General features: G+C 42.3%; 1 protein-coding gene across 2 annotated transcripts; it reads right to left on the bottom strand.

The window, feature by feature from the left end:
- Nucleotides 1–231: 231 nt before the first annotated feature.
- Nucleotides 232–11,810, bottom strand: TMBIM4 (transmembrane BAX inhibitor motif containing 4). 2 transcript variants are annotated; one of them, XM_030548806.1, is made up of 8 exons: nucleotides 11,634–11,810; nucleotides 8,641–8,749; nucleotides 7,096–7,201; nucleotides 4,053–4,086; nucleotides 3,287–3,404; nucleotides 2,975–3,043; nucleotides 2,774–2,819; nucleotides 1,224–1,250 (listed from the first exon to the last, which is right to left on the bottom strand). In XM_030548806.1, the coding sequence occupies exons 1-6, from the start codon at nucleotides 11,731–11,733 to the stop codon at nucleotides 2,977–2,979; spliced, it is 534 nt and encodes a 177-aa protein (XP_030404666.1). In that variant the 5' UTR covers nucleotides 11,734–11,810; the 3' UTR covers nucleotides 1,224–1,250; nucleotides 2,774–2,819; nucleotides 2,975–2,976. The 2 variants fall into 2 exon arrangements, with proteins under 2 accessions (XP_030404665.1, XP_030404666.1); XM_030548805.1 differs by lacking the exon at nucleotides 2,975–3,043 and having other exon boundaries at nucleotides 232–1,250; nucleotides 11,634–11,808.
- Between the last annotated feature and the right edge of the window lie 10,243 nt (nucleotides 11,811–22,053).

Below are 22,053 nucleotides of genomic sequence, written 5' to 3'. Positions count from 1 at the left end.
TGGTCCTTCAACAGCATTAATAAAAGTAAACATTAGCGATACTGGAGGATGGCTAAGTTAGTCTTCCTGGCTTTTGTTTCATGACTGATCATATTTTGATGCTAAATAATGTGTTCAACACATCCAACATTTTATTTGCTGATACAATCTGAGGAAAATAAGGTGCTATTTTCTAGATAAAACTAACAGTAAACACACACGATATAACAGTAACTCCGAAGACAGACATCTGACCTTGTTACTGAACATTTAAAATTTTATTGTGTTTCTTAATACAGCTCAAATATAAGAGCAGGTAGAACATTCATTTACAGTCCTCCTTGACCAACATGTCAGCAAGCCAAATGCATACCTGCTCTTAAACTATCCCAGTTCTTTATTGCTAAAAACAACTTTCACTTTGGCTCCCCTTACTGGCATTCCAAAATACTTGTCCTTGGTAATAAAATCATCTCATAGCTCTAAACCAGAGTAAATTAAAATCTTTCAAAGGAAGTGTAGTTACGTTTTACTAATTAATAATTCCAAGTCTTTCAAATCAAGAGCCCACTAATATACATTTTTAGAATGACAAAGTTTTAGCGTATGTAAAATATCACTACACGCTAACAAAATGAAGAGACTTGATTTTATACTATCCAGACAGACTTATGATTCCAAAGGAACCATCCACAACAATTATAGGATAGCAGAAATAAAATGATGGGATTTTCTGACTGTTCATGTTAGGGCTATCAGAAGTTGAGAAGCATTTTCATCAAAAGCTACCTTGGTCACAAATAAAGCCTTTACGGAAGTAACTGAAATGGCTGCAGCGTGCAATTAAAGTAAAATATATATTTTGAGCAGAAACTCATCAGTTACATATAATTCTTCCATTTCTAAGAAAAAGATTCAGTAACCATGGAATGGAAAAACAGGAAGATTCAGTCTCAAAATATACTGCAGTTTGTATATAATCAAAACCAACCCTATTTAGATACAACCCTCTATACACCAAATTTCACTATTTAAGGAAGAGTTTCACTACAGATCGCCTACAATTATTTTTTATTGAATGCTTCTAGAAGGCGCAGCAGATGCAGGAACAGATTGATAATATCTAAGTAGAGATTAATGGCAGCCAATATATACTCTTCAGGGGACAGTCTGTGCATCAGCAAATGAGTGTCATAGATGATAAATCCGCAGAACAGCAGCGCTCCTGCAGCAGCAAACAACAGCTCTATTGTCTCACTATAGAAAAACAGCTATAAACAAATGATAATGTGAGAAGGGAAAACATTCGTAAGTTCAAATTTCTTATACAAAGGTACTTTAGTATTAAAACAAAATTACAATTACACAACTGTAAATATTTTGCCCTTGTACAGGAATATACATATTGCTAAAAGCCAGTAGTAGAAGAGGAAATTCCAAACCTTCGTTTTCCCCACTCAAATCACCCCCACCCTTGAGGTCTTAGGTCACCATTCTTCTGGGAGATGTAGATTAGATATGATTTACTTCAAAACTGAGTCTATTTACACATATGCTACTGATTCAGTAAGACTACTCAGGGTAGTGAAGTTAAGCATGTGCATAAGTGTTTGCAGGATAAGGGCCTAAATGAGCTTAGGGGGGGTTGCTACTGGGTGACGCAAAGTACTGCCCAGGGACTAAGCACACTGCTTTTCCAGTACTCCAAACTCAAGGAGTAAGACAATGACAAACTGAACATGTATTTTCTGCAAAAGAGTGCAGGCTGTATGTTAGAGCCAGTTTACCAAAAACAGACAGACAAATTCCTACCAGACCTTCAATGTTGTCTATCCGAGGGGTTCTCAAACTTCCATTGCTCCACAACCCTCTTCCGACAACAGTGTTACTACATGACCCCGGAAGGACGACGGAGACCGAGCCCCGCCACCTTGGGTGGGGGTGGAGTTCAGGCTTCTGCCCTGGGTCCCAGCAAGTCTAATGCTGGCCCTGGCGACCCGTTTAAAACGGGATCCCAACCCTCGTTGGGGTCCCGACCCCCAGTTTGAGAACAGCTGGTCTATCCCAATCATTCCAAATTTGTGTCATTAGAAGCAATGCCTCAGAGGAAGCTCTACTTTCAGGACAGTAATAGTGAAGGACAATGAAGAAAAAAAAAAAGTAGCCATCCTGTCTGCATCCAATCAACCCAGAAATCTAGTTTGATTAAGTTGTTTCCCAATCAAACATACTCCCAATTTTACAGTGCCAAAAACAGCATCCTACTGAAATCAATTTGAAAAATGTGGTCAAAAGGTTACAACATAACTTGTGCCAATAACATTCACAGATTGCATCAGCAAATACCCACCGCTTTTAATCTTACAATATAAATGAAAGATTCCTACAAAACGGTGACTGAGCAGTACATTTTAAGTTTAAATTACAAATAATTCATCACTACATTAACTTGTAGTCAATTCCCCTTATAGTTAGCCAATTGGAGACACATACATGATACATTGGCTTATTACAGATCAAGGATAAAATGATCAACAGCATCCAAGTGACTTAGGAGCCCAGGTCTTAATGAAAGTCAAAGTCAATTGAAAATCAGACTGATGATCCTAAGTCACTTTGGCATTGCTGTTAATTCTCTTCCAAGATTTGTAGATTTTACTCTGAGTTCTCAAGCATGTCCTATTCTAACAATTGTATTCTTTTAAAAATTTATATAATTAGATGCTAAGCATTTTGTTTTAGTTACAAATTATGTCAAACAATCACTTCTAGCCCTAAACACAATATATCTTACCCTCAAGAGACTGGAGAGGATGAAAATCCACAAGCAAGCAAACAGCCTGGAAAAAAAAAGACATTCCTGTGTTAGCTATATTACTATTATTTCAAAATTTTCTTCAGATGTTTCCATCCCACAGAAAAACACCTTGAAGAGTCTAACAGTTATTCACATATACATGTGAATACATACAAACACCCCCTTGCATCTACCCACCTCTAACATGCCAGGTAGCAATGAAAACTTGCTGCTAATGATTTCCTATTTGAAAGTTCCCTGATATTTCTGTGAAAAATACAAATACATAGTTTGCTAGTGTAATACTAACATTATAGTTTTAAAATTGTTAACATAAATAACAAAACTGCAAAATAAACTATTTGCCAAAGGAGGGACCTATATAAAAACAAAAATTACAGCTCAGAACACCCATAAATCGATTACACAACTCAGCTTTCTGTAGGCCTGACTTTTATTCCTGTATCTGTAATACTTGTGCTTTTAAAATAGTCTGATAAGGGAACCTACCCTGCTCCAAATTTGCTGAAATCTCTCTTGGACTGCAAAGTATACACAGTCAGCCCAAGAAACACAGCAGTAGTCAGAATAAAAGCTTGTAAGACGACTGATACATCATAGAAAGTCACTGTAAACAGAAAAGTAAATTATCATTTAAAAAATAGTACACTGTGCATATAATAGAACAAGATTTTTGATTTAATACATGTTTAAACATCATGATGAGTTTTTTACATTTATAGACTGTCAATGTGAGAAAGATGATTAGATTTGACCTAACAATCTTGAGACTCACACGTACAATATGCACATACCATATACTTCTACATTTGCTGGTTCTTAACGTTTTTGGTATAGGGTTAGCTTTCTTAAATGGGCACGTCAAATCTCTTGTACCTGTGCTAAAAAACATTGTCAGACTTGTGCAAAGAAAGCCAGATCCAAGAGCAGAGAAGGTACTAATCCCATTCCTGCAATGGGAACATGGCATCTTTTCTCCTGCTCTTTAACAGTTAAGTCATAGGGGTACAAAGCAAATGTAGAACTCCTATTTTTTCTATTTAATAGGAAGAAAGTATGACAATCTGATTTCTTCCCTCTGCTCCTGTGACTTTGCTACACATGTTGAAATCACGTGTGCAAATCCAAAATAAAAGCTCTGTCACCATCCAGGCCACAACTGGCAGTTTTAATCAGCAATGGGTGCAGCGTGTCCGATTCCTTTCCCTATTTCTGTCTCAAATCAACAGGCAGTATTAGAATGACTAGCATTTACCTGTAATAGCAACAGTCAACGCTTCCAAAAGGGTCTATGAGAAGAAATGGGGGAAAAAAAGCATAAACTAAGGATATTCATATGAAAACACTGTACACATAGTTTTAAGTATTTCATTACATAATCTTTTACTATATGCAGAATGTATTTTGTGCTATAGAAACATGTTAGTTTGTTACACTTTCAGTTTTAAAAAATAAAACTCTCAGTAAGACAAAAAATGGAAAATGCAGTATGTCTTGCTACCCAGGAGAGAGCATAATTGTTACATGTAATTTTTATTTTAAAGACTATTTCCTTCCTTTCTCCATCTATGGTACATGACAATTTTAAGTAATGTGCCTAACAAATTTCCCTTAAATAACAAAGGTAAGTAGGTTTATCAGAACTGTTATTATAACTGAACCGTTTTCAGTTTCTCCATCTGTATAGTTTTCAGTATTAAAATACTTTCTTAGGGGAATTTTAGGACTATGAGGTGGAAGTATGTACTTGTGTCCTTAACTTCTTTCCCTTGACCAATCAGCTTGAAATCAAATCCACTACTGTTTTATTGACACAAGACTGAAACAAAACTTGGAATTTTCCTTAGTTTGTAATATTCATTAAAGAAACATGAGTTTTCAGAACAGTACCTTGGCCGTTTTTATCCTGTTTACTCTTGGGAGAATTCTGTGGTACTGTGTGCCTGCAGAAAATGACCCCCGCCCCGCCCCGCCCTATTTCTTTGCGTCCCTGCAGAAAATGACAAGGAAGCCAAAGGCGGAGTTTTTTTGGGGGGGAGGGGGCACTGCTCCCCCCAAACAGAGCTGGGGTATGGGGGGCACACAAGGTTATGTGCCACTACCTTCCCCGCCATTTCTGCAAGCAAGCTGTCCAGTTGAAGGAGGCAGTTCCCTGGGCTCCAATGATTCTGCAGCTGAATGCTGCCTCCTGGGTCCTAGTGCCAGTCATGTTCACCTTCTGTGTGCTAGGAGCCTTCCTGTTTTCTGTGCAACAGTGAGTGCCCACAGTGGGGCTGGGTAAGTGGGTGAGTGAGGGAAATGAGGGAAGGAGGTGGGGGTGAGGGGAAGAGGCAGTGTGGAAGGAAGGAAGGGTGGAATAGGGCAGGGGGAGGGGAATGTGTGAGTGAGAGGAAGGGGATGGAGTAGTAGTAGTGGGAGAGGAGGAGACGGGGAAGAAAAGGGGATAGGGGAATCGTGGGGGAAGCAGAAGCCCAGCATGCGACATCCTCTCAGCAGCAACTGGGGCTCCCCCATTAAGCAGGCCTACTGAACCCTCACCCCAACAAGCTCGAGCCCCCTACACCTGGACTCCCTGATAAGCCCCCCCAAACACATCCCCACCCCACTGAGCCCCAACCAGCTGCACTTGGACCCCCACCCCATCTAGCCCCACTCCCCCAACACCCAGAACCCCACACTGATCCACTCACACACCCCCTGCCGAACTCCATCTCCCCACACCCAGAACCTCCCCTGCTAAGCCCCAACCACCTTCACCTGGATCCCCTGCAGAGTCCCATTGCCCCTGCATCTGGAACCCCTCCAATGAGCCCCTGTGCATCCAGATCTGCCACTGAGCCACCTACACCCAGATTGCCCCACACAGAAACCTCTCACCCCACACCTGGATCCCCCTCCACATTAAGGCCTCCACACTTGGATCCTGCTGGGCTGAGCCTGCCTACCCACCCACACCTGGTATTTCTGGGACGAGCCCAGCCCTTGCCACTGCATCAAGATCGGGTGTAGCCTCACTGCCGAGTCCCTGTACTGGAGGAGGTGGGGGCTTTGGGGTGATCTCCCACCTCAGTGCACCCAGTGGCCTGTGCTCCCAAATGCCAGAGCCACATTTATTTACTGACAAATAAAATTTGCAGAATTTTAAAATATTGCGTGCATAATTTTTAATTTTTTGGCACAGAATTTCCTCAGGAGTACCCATTGGATCAAATCAACTGTTCTGAGCCCTCACTTTCTTTAAACCTATTATGTCCCAAACTTACAGTTTTGTCCTATCCTTTCTGCAGTGTGTAATGTTTAAACTGTTGAGGAAAACTATTGGAATACAACATTCCATACTGTACTTGGATGCAACTTTTACAAAAATTATTTCATTTTAAACAACTGGAATAAACCCTGAAAGTTTTCTGCATCACAAGTTCAGAAACAGACAAATATAAATCTACATTCCAATTAAGATAACTGACCCACTGCAGGGCTTTTGGAGAAAACATCTTTGTATCTTATAAGACAGGAGAACCTGGTAGCTATCTTCAAATTTGAAGAATACAATTTATACAACTTCTTCCAAGATGTCAAAGTCAGAGGAATGCTAGTGGTGCAACCAAAGTGCCTCCTTTTGGCAGACTGAACTGTCCCATTACTTGGGACAATAATTCCTTAGGCTGTTGAAGGGTGACTGTGATAACTACAAAATTGTACATATGGGCTGACTGGTAGTTATATACTATCATGCATGGGATCAAAATTTGAGACTAGCCCATTCATATGCTCTTTGGATTGGAAAGATGCTCAAAACTCTTAACACCAAGAAGGAGAAAATAGATTTTCATCTTCTACAGTAGAAGCCACTACGGGTCCCTGTCAGCAACTGTGCTTGATCTCAGCTATAAACTATGTAACAGTTTAGTACGTATGGTAACATGGAAATTTCCTTGAGTCCCATGTTTCCTATTCACCATCTTATAGGCAAAAAAAGGCCTTAAAATCAAGGGGGATATTAAAAAAGAAAGAAGACAAAAAAAGAAAAGAAAACTTTGCTGAGGCCTGTTGAAAGCCCCAAGATGTTATATTCTTTCCATAAGGAAGCTTGAAAAAGACTGAGTGGAGGATATCAGGGAACAAGGTGTGACCGGAGCATACAAAAATTCTGCCGGACTAAGAATTTTATACTATACTTTATAAAAAGGTACAATGAAATAAATTAGCCACCACTGGTTTGTTTTAAAAAGCTGTTTGCAAATAACATTTTCATTAAGCATTACTCTTGTAAAGAATGAAGTTATAAGGATACTTACAAATCCAAAGAGTAGGTATAAATTAACAGGATGCTGATGTCTATACAGGGTTAGTGCTAAAATCATAACCAAAGATCCAAGCACAGATACCAAAAGCAAAGCAGGGCTGTAAAGTTTAACATAGGAAAGTCAGAGTTAAATAAAAGTAGTAACACTACTTCTCAGATTTTCTCAAGAAGCTAATATTTACACCATATTTGTATAGTAACACTAAGCTGAGGGGTGTGAGAGTTCCTTATACCAAAAGATACAGGCTGTTCAGAGATCTGTCAGCTGGATCTAAAACAGTGATCTACTATGCTTGTGTTTGGACGGGAAAAAATAAGCCCATTACATATGTAAAATGTAAGAAGATATTTTTATCTGTAAATAAATAAATCTATAAAGCTTATAACATGTGGGCTCTGATTCTGCAAACACATACGAGTAATTTTATGCACTAATCACACAGAATTCAACATAAACATTAACTAGTAATTTGCTGCTGAAATGAAATGGATAAAGTAGTTCCCTAAGCAAAACATAAGAAGTTTCTGAATGAGATGGGGGGTTTCCAGCTATGGCCACGTCTACACTACAGAGCTTACAGCACTGTAATGCTGCTAGTGCAGACGCTCTAAGCCGATGAAAAAGCTCTCCTGCCGACACAGCACTGTCTACACCTGCGCTTTGGTCAGTATAACTTATGTCGCTCAGGAGTGTGTTGCTTATTCACACCCCTGAACAACATACGTTATACCGACCTAAGCTGTAGTGTAGACATGGTCTATAAATATAATCAAGCAAATATTTTATACGGTATCCATTGTATAGCATTTTGTGCTGCTGTTTTATTGAAACTGGAGAGAAAAGAAAAGTGAAGGCAAAATTACAAGAGAATATGTTGCACAGGGCCTGAGAGGGAAAGTTCCAGATAGAATAATACAGATGGAAAAACAACTCAAATAGGATCAGTTGCGATGAAGGAACACTAGTAGAAACAGCAAGGAACATTGGAGAGCAGTGGATACAATTTCTGAGGCACAAAGAAGCAGGTAGGTGAAGAATTTCAGGGTAATTCTCAGTGAGTCAGCAATGGCCACGAAGCCAGAAACGGTGATTGAGGATGGGGCGAGATATGGTCCGGCTTCCTAGGACACGAAAGTGACAGTTTGACTACAGAGCATTCCAAATGCTGAGTCAAAAAGCAGGGATTTAGGAAGACCATAAGAAAGAAAACCGCATTAGGTGAGATGTGAAATGATTAAGGCATGTAGCTCAGTAGAGAAAGGATCAGGATATGTAAGAAGACAGGAAAGAGAAATATGAGAAGAAAGTAAACAAGATCTAGTCAGAATCCAAGATTTCTGGAGAGGAATACAATTAAAGATAATTATAGAACCAAAGACAAAGAAGGTGTTTTACTCAGAATATATCTGGGAGAGGTAAAAATATTAATATAATTAAATATCCTTTCTCCCTTCCCTCCTACAAATTCCAAAGTGACCATTGCACTAGCTACATTTACTTTTTGAAAAGATTTCCCATTTCATTTAAGAACTTTACCTTTCATGCACAAATGTCTGAACTGGAGTAGAGTACAGAAAAATTGCAGACGTCACTGTGGTCAAAAAAACTTGAATTGAAAGAATACTGTAGACTTTTCGTAGAAAAGCTAGGATAAAGAAACAAAAATGGCATGTCACCTTTGAATACTCATTGCTGAATCACATTTTAAGACAAAGTAGGCAGCAAATTCAATCTGAGTTTGCAATGCGATATGGAAGCAACAGAAATTGGCATATTTATTGAACTGCATAAAAACATGTCACAGAACAAAGCAGTAACAGTCCTTTCACCATACAGCTCTGATCCACCTGCACAGTATGTGGAGATATAACTAGGTGCAAAGGGATGAAAGAAAGAAAATTTAGGCTATTAGATCATAAACAGTCTCCCAAGATGGTAAAAGACCCATTACAGTAACTCCTCACTTAACGTTGTAGTTCTGTTCCTGAAAAATGCAACTTCAAGCAAAACAATGTTAAGCGAATCCAATTTCCCCATACAAATTAATGTAAATGAGGGGGTTAGGTTCCAGGGAATTTTTTTTCCACCAAAAGACTACATTACACACACACACAGTGTAAGTTTTTTTTAAACAAACAATTTAACATTGGTACAGAGTGATGATGATGATGATTGTGAAGCTTGGTTGAGGTGGTGAAGTCAGAGGGTGGGATATTTCCCTGGGAATGCCTTACTGCTAAATGATGAACTAGTACTTGGCTGAGCCCTCAAGGGTTAACTCTCACAGTCTACAAGGCAGCAGGAATGGAGGGACGGGGGAGAAAGCATTGCAGACAGAAACAGAAACACACACCGTGTGAGAGAGCAAGAGATACACATTTCTCCTTCAAGTAGCTGACCCCACTCTAAGTACCCTACCTTGTCAATTAGATTAGCTTGCTGAGATCGCAGCTGCTGCGTGGAAGCTCATGTGTTCCCCCTGCTCTATGGCAATGGGGTAAGCAGGGTGCAGGAGCAGGGGGGAGGGAGACACCCTGACATTAGCCTCCCTCTTCCTCCCCTTCCCTCCCCCCCCCCCCGCACAGCAAGCAGGAGGCTTGGGGAGCAGCACAGGACAGTGGGGGGAGGGGCAGCTGCAACTGATAGCCGGCTGGGCAGCTGCAGCACAGGGAACTTAGGGGAGCGGGGAGCTGATGGGGGGCTCTGCCGGTCCACCCTGGTTCCAACCCCCCACCAGCAAGTTGCAACAGGCAGCTCTTCCTGCAAGCAGCGGGCAAAGCAGGAATCTGCCAAATGACCGTTAGAAGGGAGCATTGTGCAACTTTAAATGAGCATGTTCTCCAACTGATCTGCAATGTAACAGCGAAACAACATTAACCGGGATTACTTTAAGTGAGGAGTTACTGTACTTGGGATATTACATTAGGCTGGACACAGCTCTGTAAAAAAAGACGGTTGAAAAAATCCTGTATTGCCAGAGACATGGTCCCAAATGATTTAAGTGTACTGAATATGTTTATAAACACAGACCCACACATTTAGAGCAAAAAAAGTCTCTTCACATCAGTAGCCTTGTCACCATCTGAATTCTTAAGATCAAGAAAAAATCTTTTTCTACACCTGTAGTAGCTATTTTCCCTCCATTCAAAACCTGTCTCCCTAACTTTTTTTTAAGTTATTCTAGTTCTAGAAGCCAAATTTGACGTTTATGTTTACTCCATAGCAATGCTTGAAGTTCAAACTGAATACTAGAGACTAAATCACCTAGTGAGAAAAAAAAAGTCAAATCTAAATAGAAGACTTCACAGCCTCTTTCCTGCATTCTGATAAGAGACAGTATCTCAAGTAAGGAGGGTGAAATTCACCCTTGTGCATGCCAGTGCAAGGCCTGTGTCCTGCTTAAACTGGATTGGATGTAAGTGGTGCACTGACTTTCTGCTGATTCTGCATAAAGATAACTTTCTGGATATAATGTAAGAGAGTAACATAAATTGAAGCTCTAACCATCAAGTGATGGATTAAGCAGATGGGATAGCAGGAAATTCCTCTTACATGAATCTTAGAATAAATTTGAATCCACTTTTGATAATAAAACAAGTTTACCTTCCCCTGCACCGTACTCAGCCTGGGTAAGTGCTTGGTGAATTACCCTAGATTGTCAAGTATCAGAGGGTAGCCGTGTTAGTCTGGATCTGTAAAAGCAGCAAAGAATCCTGTGGCACCTTATAGACTAACAGACGTTTTGGAGCATGAGCTTTTGTGGGTGAATACCCACTTCCTCAGATGCATGTAATGGAAATATCCAGGGGCAGGTATATATATGTGTGCTAGCAAGCAAGCTAGAGATAACGAGGTCAGTTCAATGGGGGGGGGGGGGTGAGGCCCTGTTCTAGCAGTTGAGGTGTGGAAACCAAGAGAGGAGAAACTGGAATGGCTTGCCAATTACAGAACCAGTTTCTCCTCTCTTGGTTTTCACACCTCAACTGCTAGAACAGGGCCTCACCCCCCCGGATTGAACTGACCTCGTTATCTCTAGCTTGCTTGCTAGCACACATATATATACCTGCCCCTGGATATTTCCATTACATGCATCTAACGAAGTGGGTATTCACCCACGAAAGCTCATGCTCCAAAACGTCTGTTAGTCTATAAGGTGCCACAGGATTCTTTGCTGCTTTTACCCTAGACTGGGTACTAGGAGAAAGCCTATTAATCAAAATAGCCACACGGTGTTTCTAGCCCTAATGAAGGGAGCTGGATTAAAATGCCTGCCCCACGGACTGCAGCACTCGGAGCGTACGCAGGAAAAAACAGAAAGTGAAACACTGGCAAAGCCAGGCAGACTAGGGCCGGTCTGCCCAGCGGGGAGCTGGGGGGGGGGAGGCTGTGCTGCAGCGAACCCGGAGTGTCACCGCCTTGGCTCCCGGGGGACCCAGAGCTAAAGGCCGGCGGGGGAGGGGATGGAGGAGTCCAAGCTAAAGGGGCCCCACACGCTAACCGGGGGGCTCCGGCCCGAGTCCGGGTCTCACCCATGCGGATGTGGACACTGGCCGAGGCCACGTTGCTGCCGTAGTTGAAGTCATCCTCGATGGAGGATCGGGGGTACCGCGGGTCCGCCGCCGCCGCCATCGCCACCGTCAGTCCGACTGCGGCTGCAGCAAAGCAACCGACGTCCGCTGCGCGGGCTTCCGGGTGAGACAATCAAACTCCGAGACACCGAGCCAGGCCCAGAACCGCCGAGAGCATCGATCGCGGGGAGCTGGACAGGCGGGTCCGGGGCCGCAGCTCCCGGACGGGACAGCACACGCAGTTCCCGGCGCCGTGGATACTAGTTGTTGCCCCAGTGGCTGCGGACAGCGCCCGACCGCCCCTTGGCGGTTACCGTTTGGCCGGGCGGGGTATTTCCTCCCCGCTAATTTAACCCCCAAATCCTTTATTAAATCCAGAGCCAAATGGTTTTATACAATTGCTCTCAACCTGCCGAAAAACCTAACTAAGAGGCAGGTTACTACACCCAAGCGTAACAAAACATGTATAAGCATTTGATCAAGAGATTTACAAATGGGCTAAACCCACTGGTTTCACCCAGCCATACTTAGACCCATATCAGTCAGCTCCAACATGGTCAGGCAGGCAATGAACCCTTTAAAAGTTTACTTTTTTATACCCTTTAACAAACAAGCAAAGCTATTGCCAGTCACTGACTTCAGCTAAAAACCAATTTAAGACAGTTCACCCATCTTTTGACTCTGAATCCATATAAGATTTTCAGCCACCTTTCTCTCTAAAGCCTTTCTTCCCTATCGCTTCCCCTCCTTACTGACAGTTTTTCCTTTGCATCTGGGTTCATATAGGTCCTAATTTTTTAAATAACACTGGTATGTGGGGTGAGAAGAGCCATGCAGACTTATTTTAAGACAAATTCTCCTTGTCTTACTTAAAACCATCTGCAGTCAACCCTGTATCAGTAAGAGGCCTTCTTTTTAAAACTTCCCCTTATTACATTAGTTACTCTTTGAACCAGACATCCTCCCTATTTCATTCCTCTGGCCCTATGACTCATTACTTTCAAGGTCTTTCTTGCTAGTTAGGGCCTTTCATTACAACACATATTTACTTAACCTAACTTTAATTCTCTAATTATATATTTATTCTATACCTCAGCTGGCAATTACATCTCCAGCTGCATTGCAAACCTACCTGTCTGTAGCATCAATGGGAGTTGAGAGTGCTCAGAACCTCCAGGGGTTGCTCAGCACCTGTCAGGGTTATGCCCTAACTCACCATTTCTATTAAAGGTCCTTTGTGATATAGCAACACTGAATTTGATTTATAATAGATTTTCTTTAGCATGTGGATAAATACGTACCATGAGAATCTATGATATACTTCACATTAACAGCTGAATATAAAGTGAATATTAAAAAAGGGGGGGAGGTTTATAAATATATGTAGAATTAGTGTTTGTAGGAAAAGTTTTTCACTATGCTGACACAGGTCTGTTCCACTCACTGGGATGGCTTTGTGAGGCTTTAGATTTGTTCTTATCTCCTGGAAGCCTGTTTTTTCTGTTTTAAAGCCTGAAATGTCTAAGGGGAAATGTGAAGGTTGAAAAAGCAGCTTCTCCAAAATGGTTTGCCTCAAAATTATTATGTGGTAGTACATCTCTTTCCTTATGGAGTCAAGTAAACAACAACTATGTTCTGTAGAAGTTTTCAGAAATTATTAATAGAGGTAAAGGTGGCCTTTGGCTCTAGAATTTGCTCATGGTGTATACCCCTCTAAGCCTAAGTTGTGCCACTTTAAGGGTACAATATAAAGCAGATCTTTGTTGAGGCTTTCTTCTAATAATGGGATTGATCCTGTAAGATACTTAATACCCTCAGTTAAATTCAGTGGAAATTGAGGGTGTTCAGCCTTATTAGTATGCCAAAGATGCTGATATACTGTAGTGTTAGACATCTTAGAAATGCTGTAATAAATACTTGTAATACATACAAATTAAATAAAATAATGTTTAAAAATTATAAACAATTGAAATTGTAAAAAAAAAATTAACCCCAGTTAATTGTCTCCCATGAAAATCTAAATATACCAATTCTACCATGCTGTGATGAAATGATTCTAAGCAACTTTTTCAGTTATTCAGTTGAGTTGGTTCAAGTTCCTACATGGCAGTCTCAGAGGAGAAAATCTTATTTTAAAATTAACATTACTTTCTACTCTGCAAATTATTATGGTTCTATTAATGTCATTTTGGATTTTTAGACACTGTGGAGCAAAATCATTCAGCTTCATTCCTGGATTCTTTCAGCCTCAGAATTAGTGAGCACTGGACACTTTCACAATTGCAAAGCTAGTCCAAAGTACACTTACAAACATATACATTACATTGTAACTACAAAATTTAATGATGTTCTTATGAGACAGGAAGTCAGCACAAAGAAACTCAAAGACAGATGTGCCATCTGCTGCTCTAATATCCTTGACGGTGATCGTGACAATCCACAAATCAGGGGACAAGAGTTTATCTTCTTTAATACCTAGAACTTCATGAAACAAACTGCTGGTCTGGCCTTTGGCAATCAGATTACCAGGCCAGCCTTTAATTTTTCTAGGATGAAGTACTTCTCTGAATGTTTCCTTTAGCTGTACATACACCTTAGCTTTACCTGATGAGACAGTACATTGCTATTTATCTTATGTCCTGTCTACACTACAATATTGTCATTGTATATAACCAATGAACTGTAACTGGGTTGACTTCACACTTTGTTCTTGAACACACATTGTTGTGAACATATATTTCATACTGTGGTTGAACCTTGCTGGCAAGCAAGACTGTAGTTCAAAACAGGTCTGTTGCCTGCATAAAAAATTGGGATGGGGTGAGGAGTACTAGGTGTCTATATAAGAAAAAGCCCCCAAAATCGGGACATCTGGTCACTCTACTGCAGCAGCAGCAGCAGCACTACCAGCTGGGGTACCAAATTTTATCTACTGGAAGTAAGGAGGGGCACCCCTCATTCTTACTCTCTTGTTAAAATAATGCTCCTCGTGGTCCTTCTGTGAGAAAAACATATTTTAAATCGGTTTAAAACACATAGTTGGTTACATATGGTATATTTTAATGACTCAGTGAATAAAATCTAACATTCATAGATGAACAAATGTTTAATATTTTTAATATCTGCCAACCAAATCATTGTAATGCAAAATAGGCCCTTTTCAGGTGTGGTTTCTTGATTCCTGGTTTGAATAAATAGTCTTTCACAACTCTTCAGCAATTATTTTGAAGTACTAGGCCATATTGCAAGACAGCAGTAATTCTGTGGAGAGTATCACTTTTTTGCTTAGCAGAAAATTACTGCTGTGACAGAATTTTGGTTAATCTTCCCTAAGGAGCCTCTCCAGAGAGTAAAAAATTGACAGTGAAAATGTTAACATTAGTCTAATAAATTTAAGCAGAGGAAAGTCTAGCATTTCATATCCAAATGTTCTTTTCTCTTCTTTAGGAATATCCTTAAATTCTTCACATGGATAGAAGCAGCTCGTGGATGGATTTCAAGACATCAATTCCAAAGTATTCCCTAGGTAATGGTACCGTGTCTGAAGTCCCAAAGTAATCTGATATATGGCAGGACTGAAATTTCTGAGGGCTGGTCTACACTACACAGTTAGATCAACATAAGGCAGCTTATATCAACCTAATTATGTCAGTGTCTACACTACAGCGTTGCTCCTGGTGATGTAAGTGCCCTACCACACCGCATAATAACTCCACCTCCACGAGAGGCATAGGGCTTATGTCGGTGGAGTTAAGGCAATGCAGTGTGTGTGTAGACACTGCATCCTTTATATCAGCTGTCTTGTCAATTTCATGGCAGGAGCCATGAAATTGACAAGAAAGCCCAGCTGCTAGAGCCCAGTTGCCCCCCCCCCCCCCGCCCACTGCTCCCCTGGAGGCTAAGCGGCCTCGGACCTGCTGCCAGCTGGGAGCTGAAGCCCGGGTGGTCTCGGACACCGCTGCTGGCTGGGAGGCAGAGTGCTCTCCCCAACCCCTCCTGGAGTCAGGCAGCCTTGGCAATTTCATGGCTCACTGAGCCATGAAATTGACAAGGCTGCCGGGCTCCCAGGGGAGAGCAGGGTGGGGACCCGAGAAGCTGGGGAAGCTGGACCCCATTCCCTGGGAATGAGAAGCCCCCAGTGCTCCTGGTGAGGACATACACCCCCAACCCAAGGAGGGTAGTGTGGACATGCACCACTGCAGTAATTACTGCAGTGGCTGTAAGTTGACCTAATATAGGTTGACTTAAGTTTGTAGTGTAGACATACCCTGACTCTGCGGCTGGACTCCAGTCCCAGTGAACCCAACAAGCAAAGGAAGTCAAACTCAGATGCCCTGCCCAGTACCTGTGGGGTAGCTACTCAGATAAAAGCAGACTATCCATAAACAAACCACACTATGTAGGGCTTATTTCCCAGATCTGCCCGAGTAGACTCCACAAGCTTTTGGGGTCAAGGGGGTAAGGGTCAGTTATCCAAATTTAGGTTGTTTGAGCTGTAGGTTTTTGACATGCAGGCCCCCTAAAACTCATGTGACATCAAAATTTTGCTGCTGTTTTAATGCTTTTTGTAGTCGTTTACAGCTCAAGCTATGGCTCTGATCCTTCCAAAGCTGATGTGACTTGTTTGGTTTTAATCTTACTAATGGCCAGCATGCATTGCCCCTTTGGGGAAACAATATTTTTTAAATTATTCTGGCAAAAAGTTGCATCTCTAGTGTGGCTTGAGCTGTGGTGATATCCCAGAAAAAGTCATTTGCACTTGTGCAGTGGGATCAGAACTCTATTAGCCTACCAGAGAATTTGTGAGGCGTCTCACTTCAGAGTAAATGGGAGTCTCACATCGGAGCAGAAGGTGCATGTTGTTGCCACTTAACCCAAGCTGCCCTCCTGTCCTGTGAGTCTGAGTCCTGCCTTGAGTGACTGTGTTGTGCATGTTACTCACTCTCTGCCAGCAACATTCTGCTTCAGCTGATGAACTGCATGTGAAAAGCTCCTAGCTTGAGATGACATTTCAAAGTGCTGCAGAATCCACAGGCATACTCAGAATGTTTTGAAAATTGCTGTGCCTGATATTTATAGCCGGCATGGTATACCAGAGAGTCTTGTGGCACCTTATAGACTAACAGATGTTTTGGAGCATGAGCTTTCGTGGGTTAATACCCACTTCGTCAGATGCATGCACCCACAAAAGCTCATGCTCCAAAACAACTTTCTGTTAGTCTATAAGGTGCCACAAGACTCTTTGCTGCTTTTACAGATCCAGACTAACACGGCTACCCCTCTGATATATGGTATACCAGAGAGACACAGGAGGAGCCTGCCCCCAGCCTTTCCACGTAGCTGCATCTCCTGAGCCCTCCTATCTGGGGTCTGTACAGCAGCCCCACTGAAGGACAGGGCTTGGGGGTGGGCAGGCTGTGGTCTGTACAGCAGTCCCGCTGGAGGATAGGGCTGTAGGGGGGCAGGGCTGGAAGTGGTACAGCAGCCTCACTGGAGAACTGTCCTGGGAACCACAGCAGGGAAAAGGGCAGAACATGGGGCCGTCAGGCAGCCTATGCTGGCAGCTCCTCCATACCATCCCCAGCTTGGTCCCCAGCACTTCCATGGAGCTGCATCTCCTGAGGCCTCCTGCATGGGGTTTGTACAGCTGACATCTCTGGCGCAGTGGCAGGAGGACAGAACACCCCACACACACACACACACACACTCCCATGAGTCCAGCGTACCGGCAAGAAATGATTGGGCTATACGGGTGTTGTATTCCACTCCTTCCTGTACAGGAATAACCTATACATAAGCTTATAAGACACATAACTGCATCAGTGCCAGGGGTATTGCAGCATTTTAACTATACTGGTATAGTTAAAGTGGTACAACTTATGCATGTATTTCCTACCTAACCCCTTGATAATGCCCCTCTCACTATTACCACTTTCTTAAAAAAATAAGAGAAATTCACTGCCCCAGAACATCATTCACACTAGGGTGACCAGATGTCCCGATTTTATAGGGACAGTCCCGATATTCAGGGATTTTTCTTATATGGACACCTATTACCCCACACACTCTGTCCTGATTTTTCATATTTGCTGTGTGGTCAACCTAAGTCACACAGACTTGTGGCTGAATGGAAATGCCTTGTCCGTTTCCAGAATGTGAAAGCTACCAATACCTAAACCTCAGAAAACCAGGAAATACAGAATTAAGATAATTTCTATCATCTCTTCCCCCACCCCATCCCCAGCACTGTCTCCTTTCAGCAATCCCTTAACAAGGCCCAGAGGGAGATCATAGGACTATACCATTCCTGAGCCCAGTATGGAAAGCTAACATGGATAGTGTGGGGGAAACATTCAGGCAGTCTTCCCTAGGTCAACGGTAGAGCTTAAGTCAAACTTAGCGGCCAGTCCGTCCCTCGGCCCGGGCCACTTCCAGCAGTTCCCATTGGCCTGGAGCAGAGAACCACAGCCACTGGGAGCCGCAATTGGCTGAATTTGCAGACTTGGCAGGTAAACAAACTGGCTGGCCCGCCAGGGGCTTTCCCTGCACAAGCAGTGGCCCTAGTTTGAGAACCCTGCCCTAGGGCAATAAGGCAGTACTAAGGCAGAAAGGGTACATGGCACTGTGTGAATGCCTCTGCTGAAGTGGGATTCTTCTGGGCACTGAGAGCATCAATAGAGCATTAGAAAGTAGTGAATTACTCTTATATTCTCCTATCTTCTTGACATACTGAGTGTAATATCAGCCTTTGGAGATGACAGCAGCAGTCATTCTAGCAGCCCTGAAACTCTACAGATGATTTTAAAAATTCTTTTTCATACATTCTCAGATGTTAGCATCAAGAGGCCTGTTATGATCATCTACCTGAATCTCCTGCATATCTTAGTCCAGGAAAAAAGGGATCCCTGATTCCTCTAGCTGCATCTCCCTTCAAATGGCAGTGCAAACTTTGGGAACTTGCTGCAACTAATCCCTGGCTCAAACCAACTACACCTAGCACAGAGGAAGTCAGTAGGAACATATGCAGAGGAATGATTGGTATAGCATTGTGTAGGATACAGCCCATCATGGGAAATGGCAGATTTTGTTAGGAATAGGTCAGGTTTGGTCATCCCTGTGCCTATTGCCAACTCGAGGAAGGCAGAATGAAGGTTGTCTGGGAGATGTTGCCTTAGCTCTTTATTTTCTGTTTTTCAGAGGTGTAAGTATGGGTGCAGTTCCTGTTCTAGAAGGATTCAAGGGACGGCTAGTCAACCTTAACTTTATGTTAATGAAGGTTTTGAGTAATTACTTTTTGAAGGGGCAAATCTTGGGTCCATTGTGGTCCATGACTGGTGCTCCACACGCTATCACCTCATTGCTCAGCAGCTGCACAAGTTCTGACTATAGATCTGCTTTGAAGCTATTTCTTACTTTCTTCTTCATTGGCCTAACTATTTGGGGATCTGTCAGGCCACTGAGGAAACCCTATATGTGAAAGCAAAGGGCCCGTGGAAGAAAGCATCAAGCAGTTTTTGCTGTGAGTACTCGTCACATTTGACAGCATGTCTTATAGCAATGTTTCTCAACCTTTTTGATACCAGTGACTGGCATGTTGCCTAAACTGTCACAAGAGGGAAAAAATGAATAGTGTTTCATTGTTATTCTTGCTGTTTTTTCAATATTGCCAGGCATTTCTTTTTTGTACTATCTGAACGTAAGGCATTTCTTTCTTGCTCACCAACACAGGGCCATTACTCCAGTTCTGTTTATTGGATAAAGTCCAGTTCAACCTGTTATGGGATATGAAAATGTTAACATGATTTTAAAACAATGTTTCAAATGAAGGGTACCAATAGTTTTCTTTACAACTGTATACCTCACTTTGTGCATGAGAGATAATTCAACTGATTTAGTTTTTAAAAATAATAAAAAAAATCAGATGGATTCACTCACCATACTGTTAATGAAATGTTTGTGCCTGTCTTGTAGACACTAGTCTTTCAATCTAGGGATGAATGTTTGAAAAGCGCACTCGGAGCATCTTTCTAATGCAGCCAGTTGTAGTATTTTGTTTTCATTGCAGTCATAGCTGAAAACCAGTTTCACGGAGGTACGTGTAATGGAATGGGAGCAAAGTTTTGACAGCGAGTTCATAGAGTTGTGAGTATTCACTTCTGACTTTGATCCATAAAACAGATAAGGTCACTTCATGAAACTGTAACTTCAGACCCTCATCACTTGACAGTTTCAGCAATTTGTCCTCGAACGATGGTGACAGAGATGTCTTAGTTACTAGAGAGGAGAATGGATCATGAACCCATTGCTGTCCTTTCCATGGGTTAGAATCTGATGGGAAATAGTCCTTGAACTTTTGGAGAGTTGATTTTAGATGGGATGCAATTATTTCATGTAGGAGAGGCAGATCCACCTCTTTACTGTCATCGATAGCCAAAAATGCAAAAGATGGGAACATGTCATAACAGTAGTGCCTGACTCTCTCTTTCCAGACTTGGAGTTGTTGTTTTTTTTAAGGCCATGATCGTATCAGCCATACAAAGACACTCAACATACTTCCCTGCATATAGAGATTGAGCTGATTGAAGTGATCAAATATATCTGCCAAATTTGCAAGTTTGGCGAGCCATTGTAAATCCTGAAAGTGTGCTGCCAGAGGAGATGTCTTTTGAGACAGAAAGGTTTCAAGTTCACATCACACTTCATATACTTGGTTTACTACTTTGTCATGGGATAACCACCGCATTTCAGCGTGTAAGAGTAAGTGGTGGTGTTCAGACCTCATTTCTTCACACACTGTAGCAGAGATACAAGAATTGTGTCCATTTGCTTTCACAAAATTAACAATTTTAACATCTATACTGAGGACATCATTAAGCTCTGGAGACCATTTCTTGGCTGCCAAGACCTCTCAGTGAATAAAGCAGTGTGTTGTTTGAGCAGTCGGTGCAATTTCCATCTCTCTTGCCACTACACCTGAATGTCTGCCTGTCATTGAGGCCACTCTGTCAGTGCAAATTCCAACATAGTGATTCCACTGAAGTCTATGTCCTCTCACATACTCGTGTAGGACCCGGAAGATTTCAGCACCTGTTGTGTTTTGTGGCAGTTCTTCACAGAGCAGATCTTTGTGAAATGTGCCTACATAAGCATAGCGCACTTAATAAGAACTGCTGCATTAGAAATGTCTGACTCATCCAACTGAATTGCAAAGCAGCTTGACACTCTCACCCTTTTTATCAACTGAGCTTTGATATCTTCTGCAGTGATTCCATGTGAGACGGTATCATTTGACAGTGGAATGCAACTAACTTTTTTGGCAGCTGCATCAGGCATCTATTATTGAAGGCATGAGTAATTCTTCACCAACTGTAAATGTATATTTGCATTTAGCTATGTATAGGGAGAGCAGATATGATGATTTTAGCATACTTTCATTTGATGTTATGGCACTGTGCAGTAGTTTCTTTTGCTCCTACACTACATCTTGCTTCTGTTGGAAGAATTCCACTGGCTTTACTTTTAAATTCAGATGTTTGGTTTCAAGGTGTCGAGTCATTTTTGAAGGTTTCATAGCATCATTGCTCAAAGTCATGCCACACACAGGTCTGGGCATTCTACATCCTCACTTGCAACAAACTCCTACTTAACATAAGATGAATAATTTTTTTGACTGAAGGCTCAATGTTTCCTTTTCCAACCCTTATCTCATTCTGAGGGCTGGTCTACACTACACAGTTAGGCTGACATAAAGGAGCTTATGTCAACCTAATTATGTCACTGTCTACACTACAGCCTTTCTCCTGCCGATGTCAGTGCCCTACCACATCGACATAATAACTCCACCTCTATGAGAGGCGTAAGGCTTACATTGGTGTAGTTAGGCTGACACAGTGTCTGTGTAGACACTGGATCCCTTACATTGGCCATCTTGTCAATAAAATTGACAAGGCTGCCGGGCTCCCAGCAGGTAGTGCAGGGTGGAGGGGCAGAGAGGCTGGGGTAGCTGGACCCTGCTGCCCGCAGGTGAGGAGCCCCAGGACAGCTTCCCCCATGTTTCTCGTGAGGAACAGGGAGCTGGGGGGGAGCAGACTACCAGGAGCCTGTGGGACTGCCAGGCTTCTGGTTGGGAGCTGCCAGTGGAGCTTAGAGATGGGGCTTTCAACTCCCCACACTGCCTCTCTTAGGTTGGTGGAAGTGCTCCTGGTGAGGACACACACCACTGACCCAAGGAGGGTAGTATGGACATGCACCACTGCAGTAATTACTGTGGTGGCTCTAAGTCGACCTAATATAAGTTGACTTAGGTTTGTAGTGTAGACATACACTCGCATCTCAGTTTTTCTGAATTTTTGTTAATTTCAAAAAATCGACCCAGAGCTAA

This window comes from Gopherus evgoodei, chromosome 1, assembly GCF_007399415.2.
Source record: "Gopherus evgoodei ecotype Sinaloan lineage chromosome 1, rGopEvg1_v1.p, whole genome shotgun sequence".
Classification (NCBI taxonomy): Eukaryota; Metazoa; Chordata; order Testudines; family Testudinidae; genus Gopherus; species Gopherus evgoodei.
The sequence above is the reverse complement of the archived record's forward strand: the minus strand, read 5'-3'. Positions and strand labels throughout refer to the sequence as shown.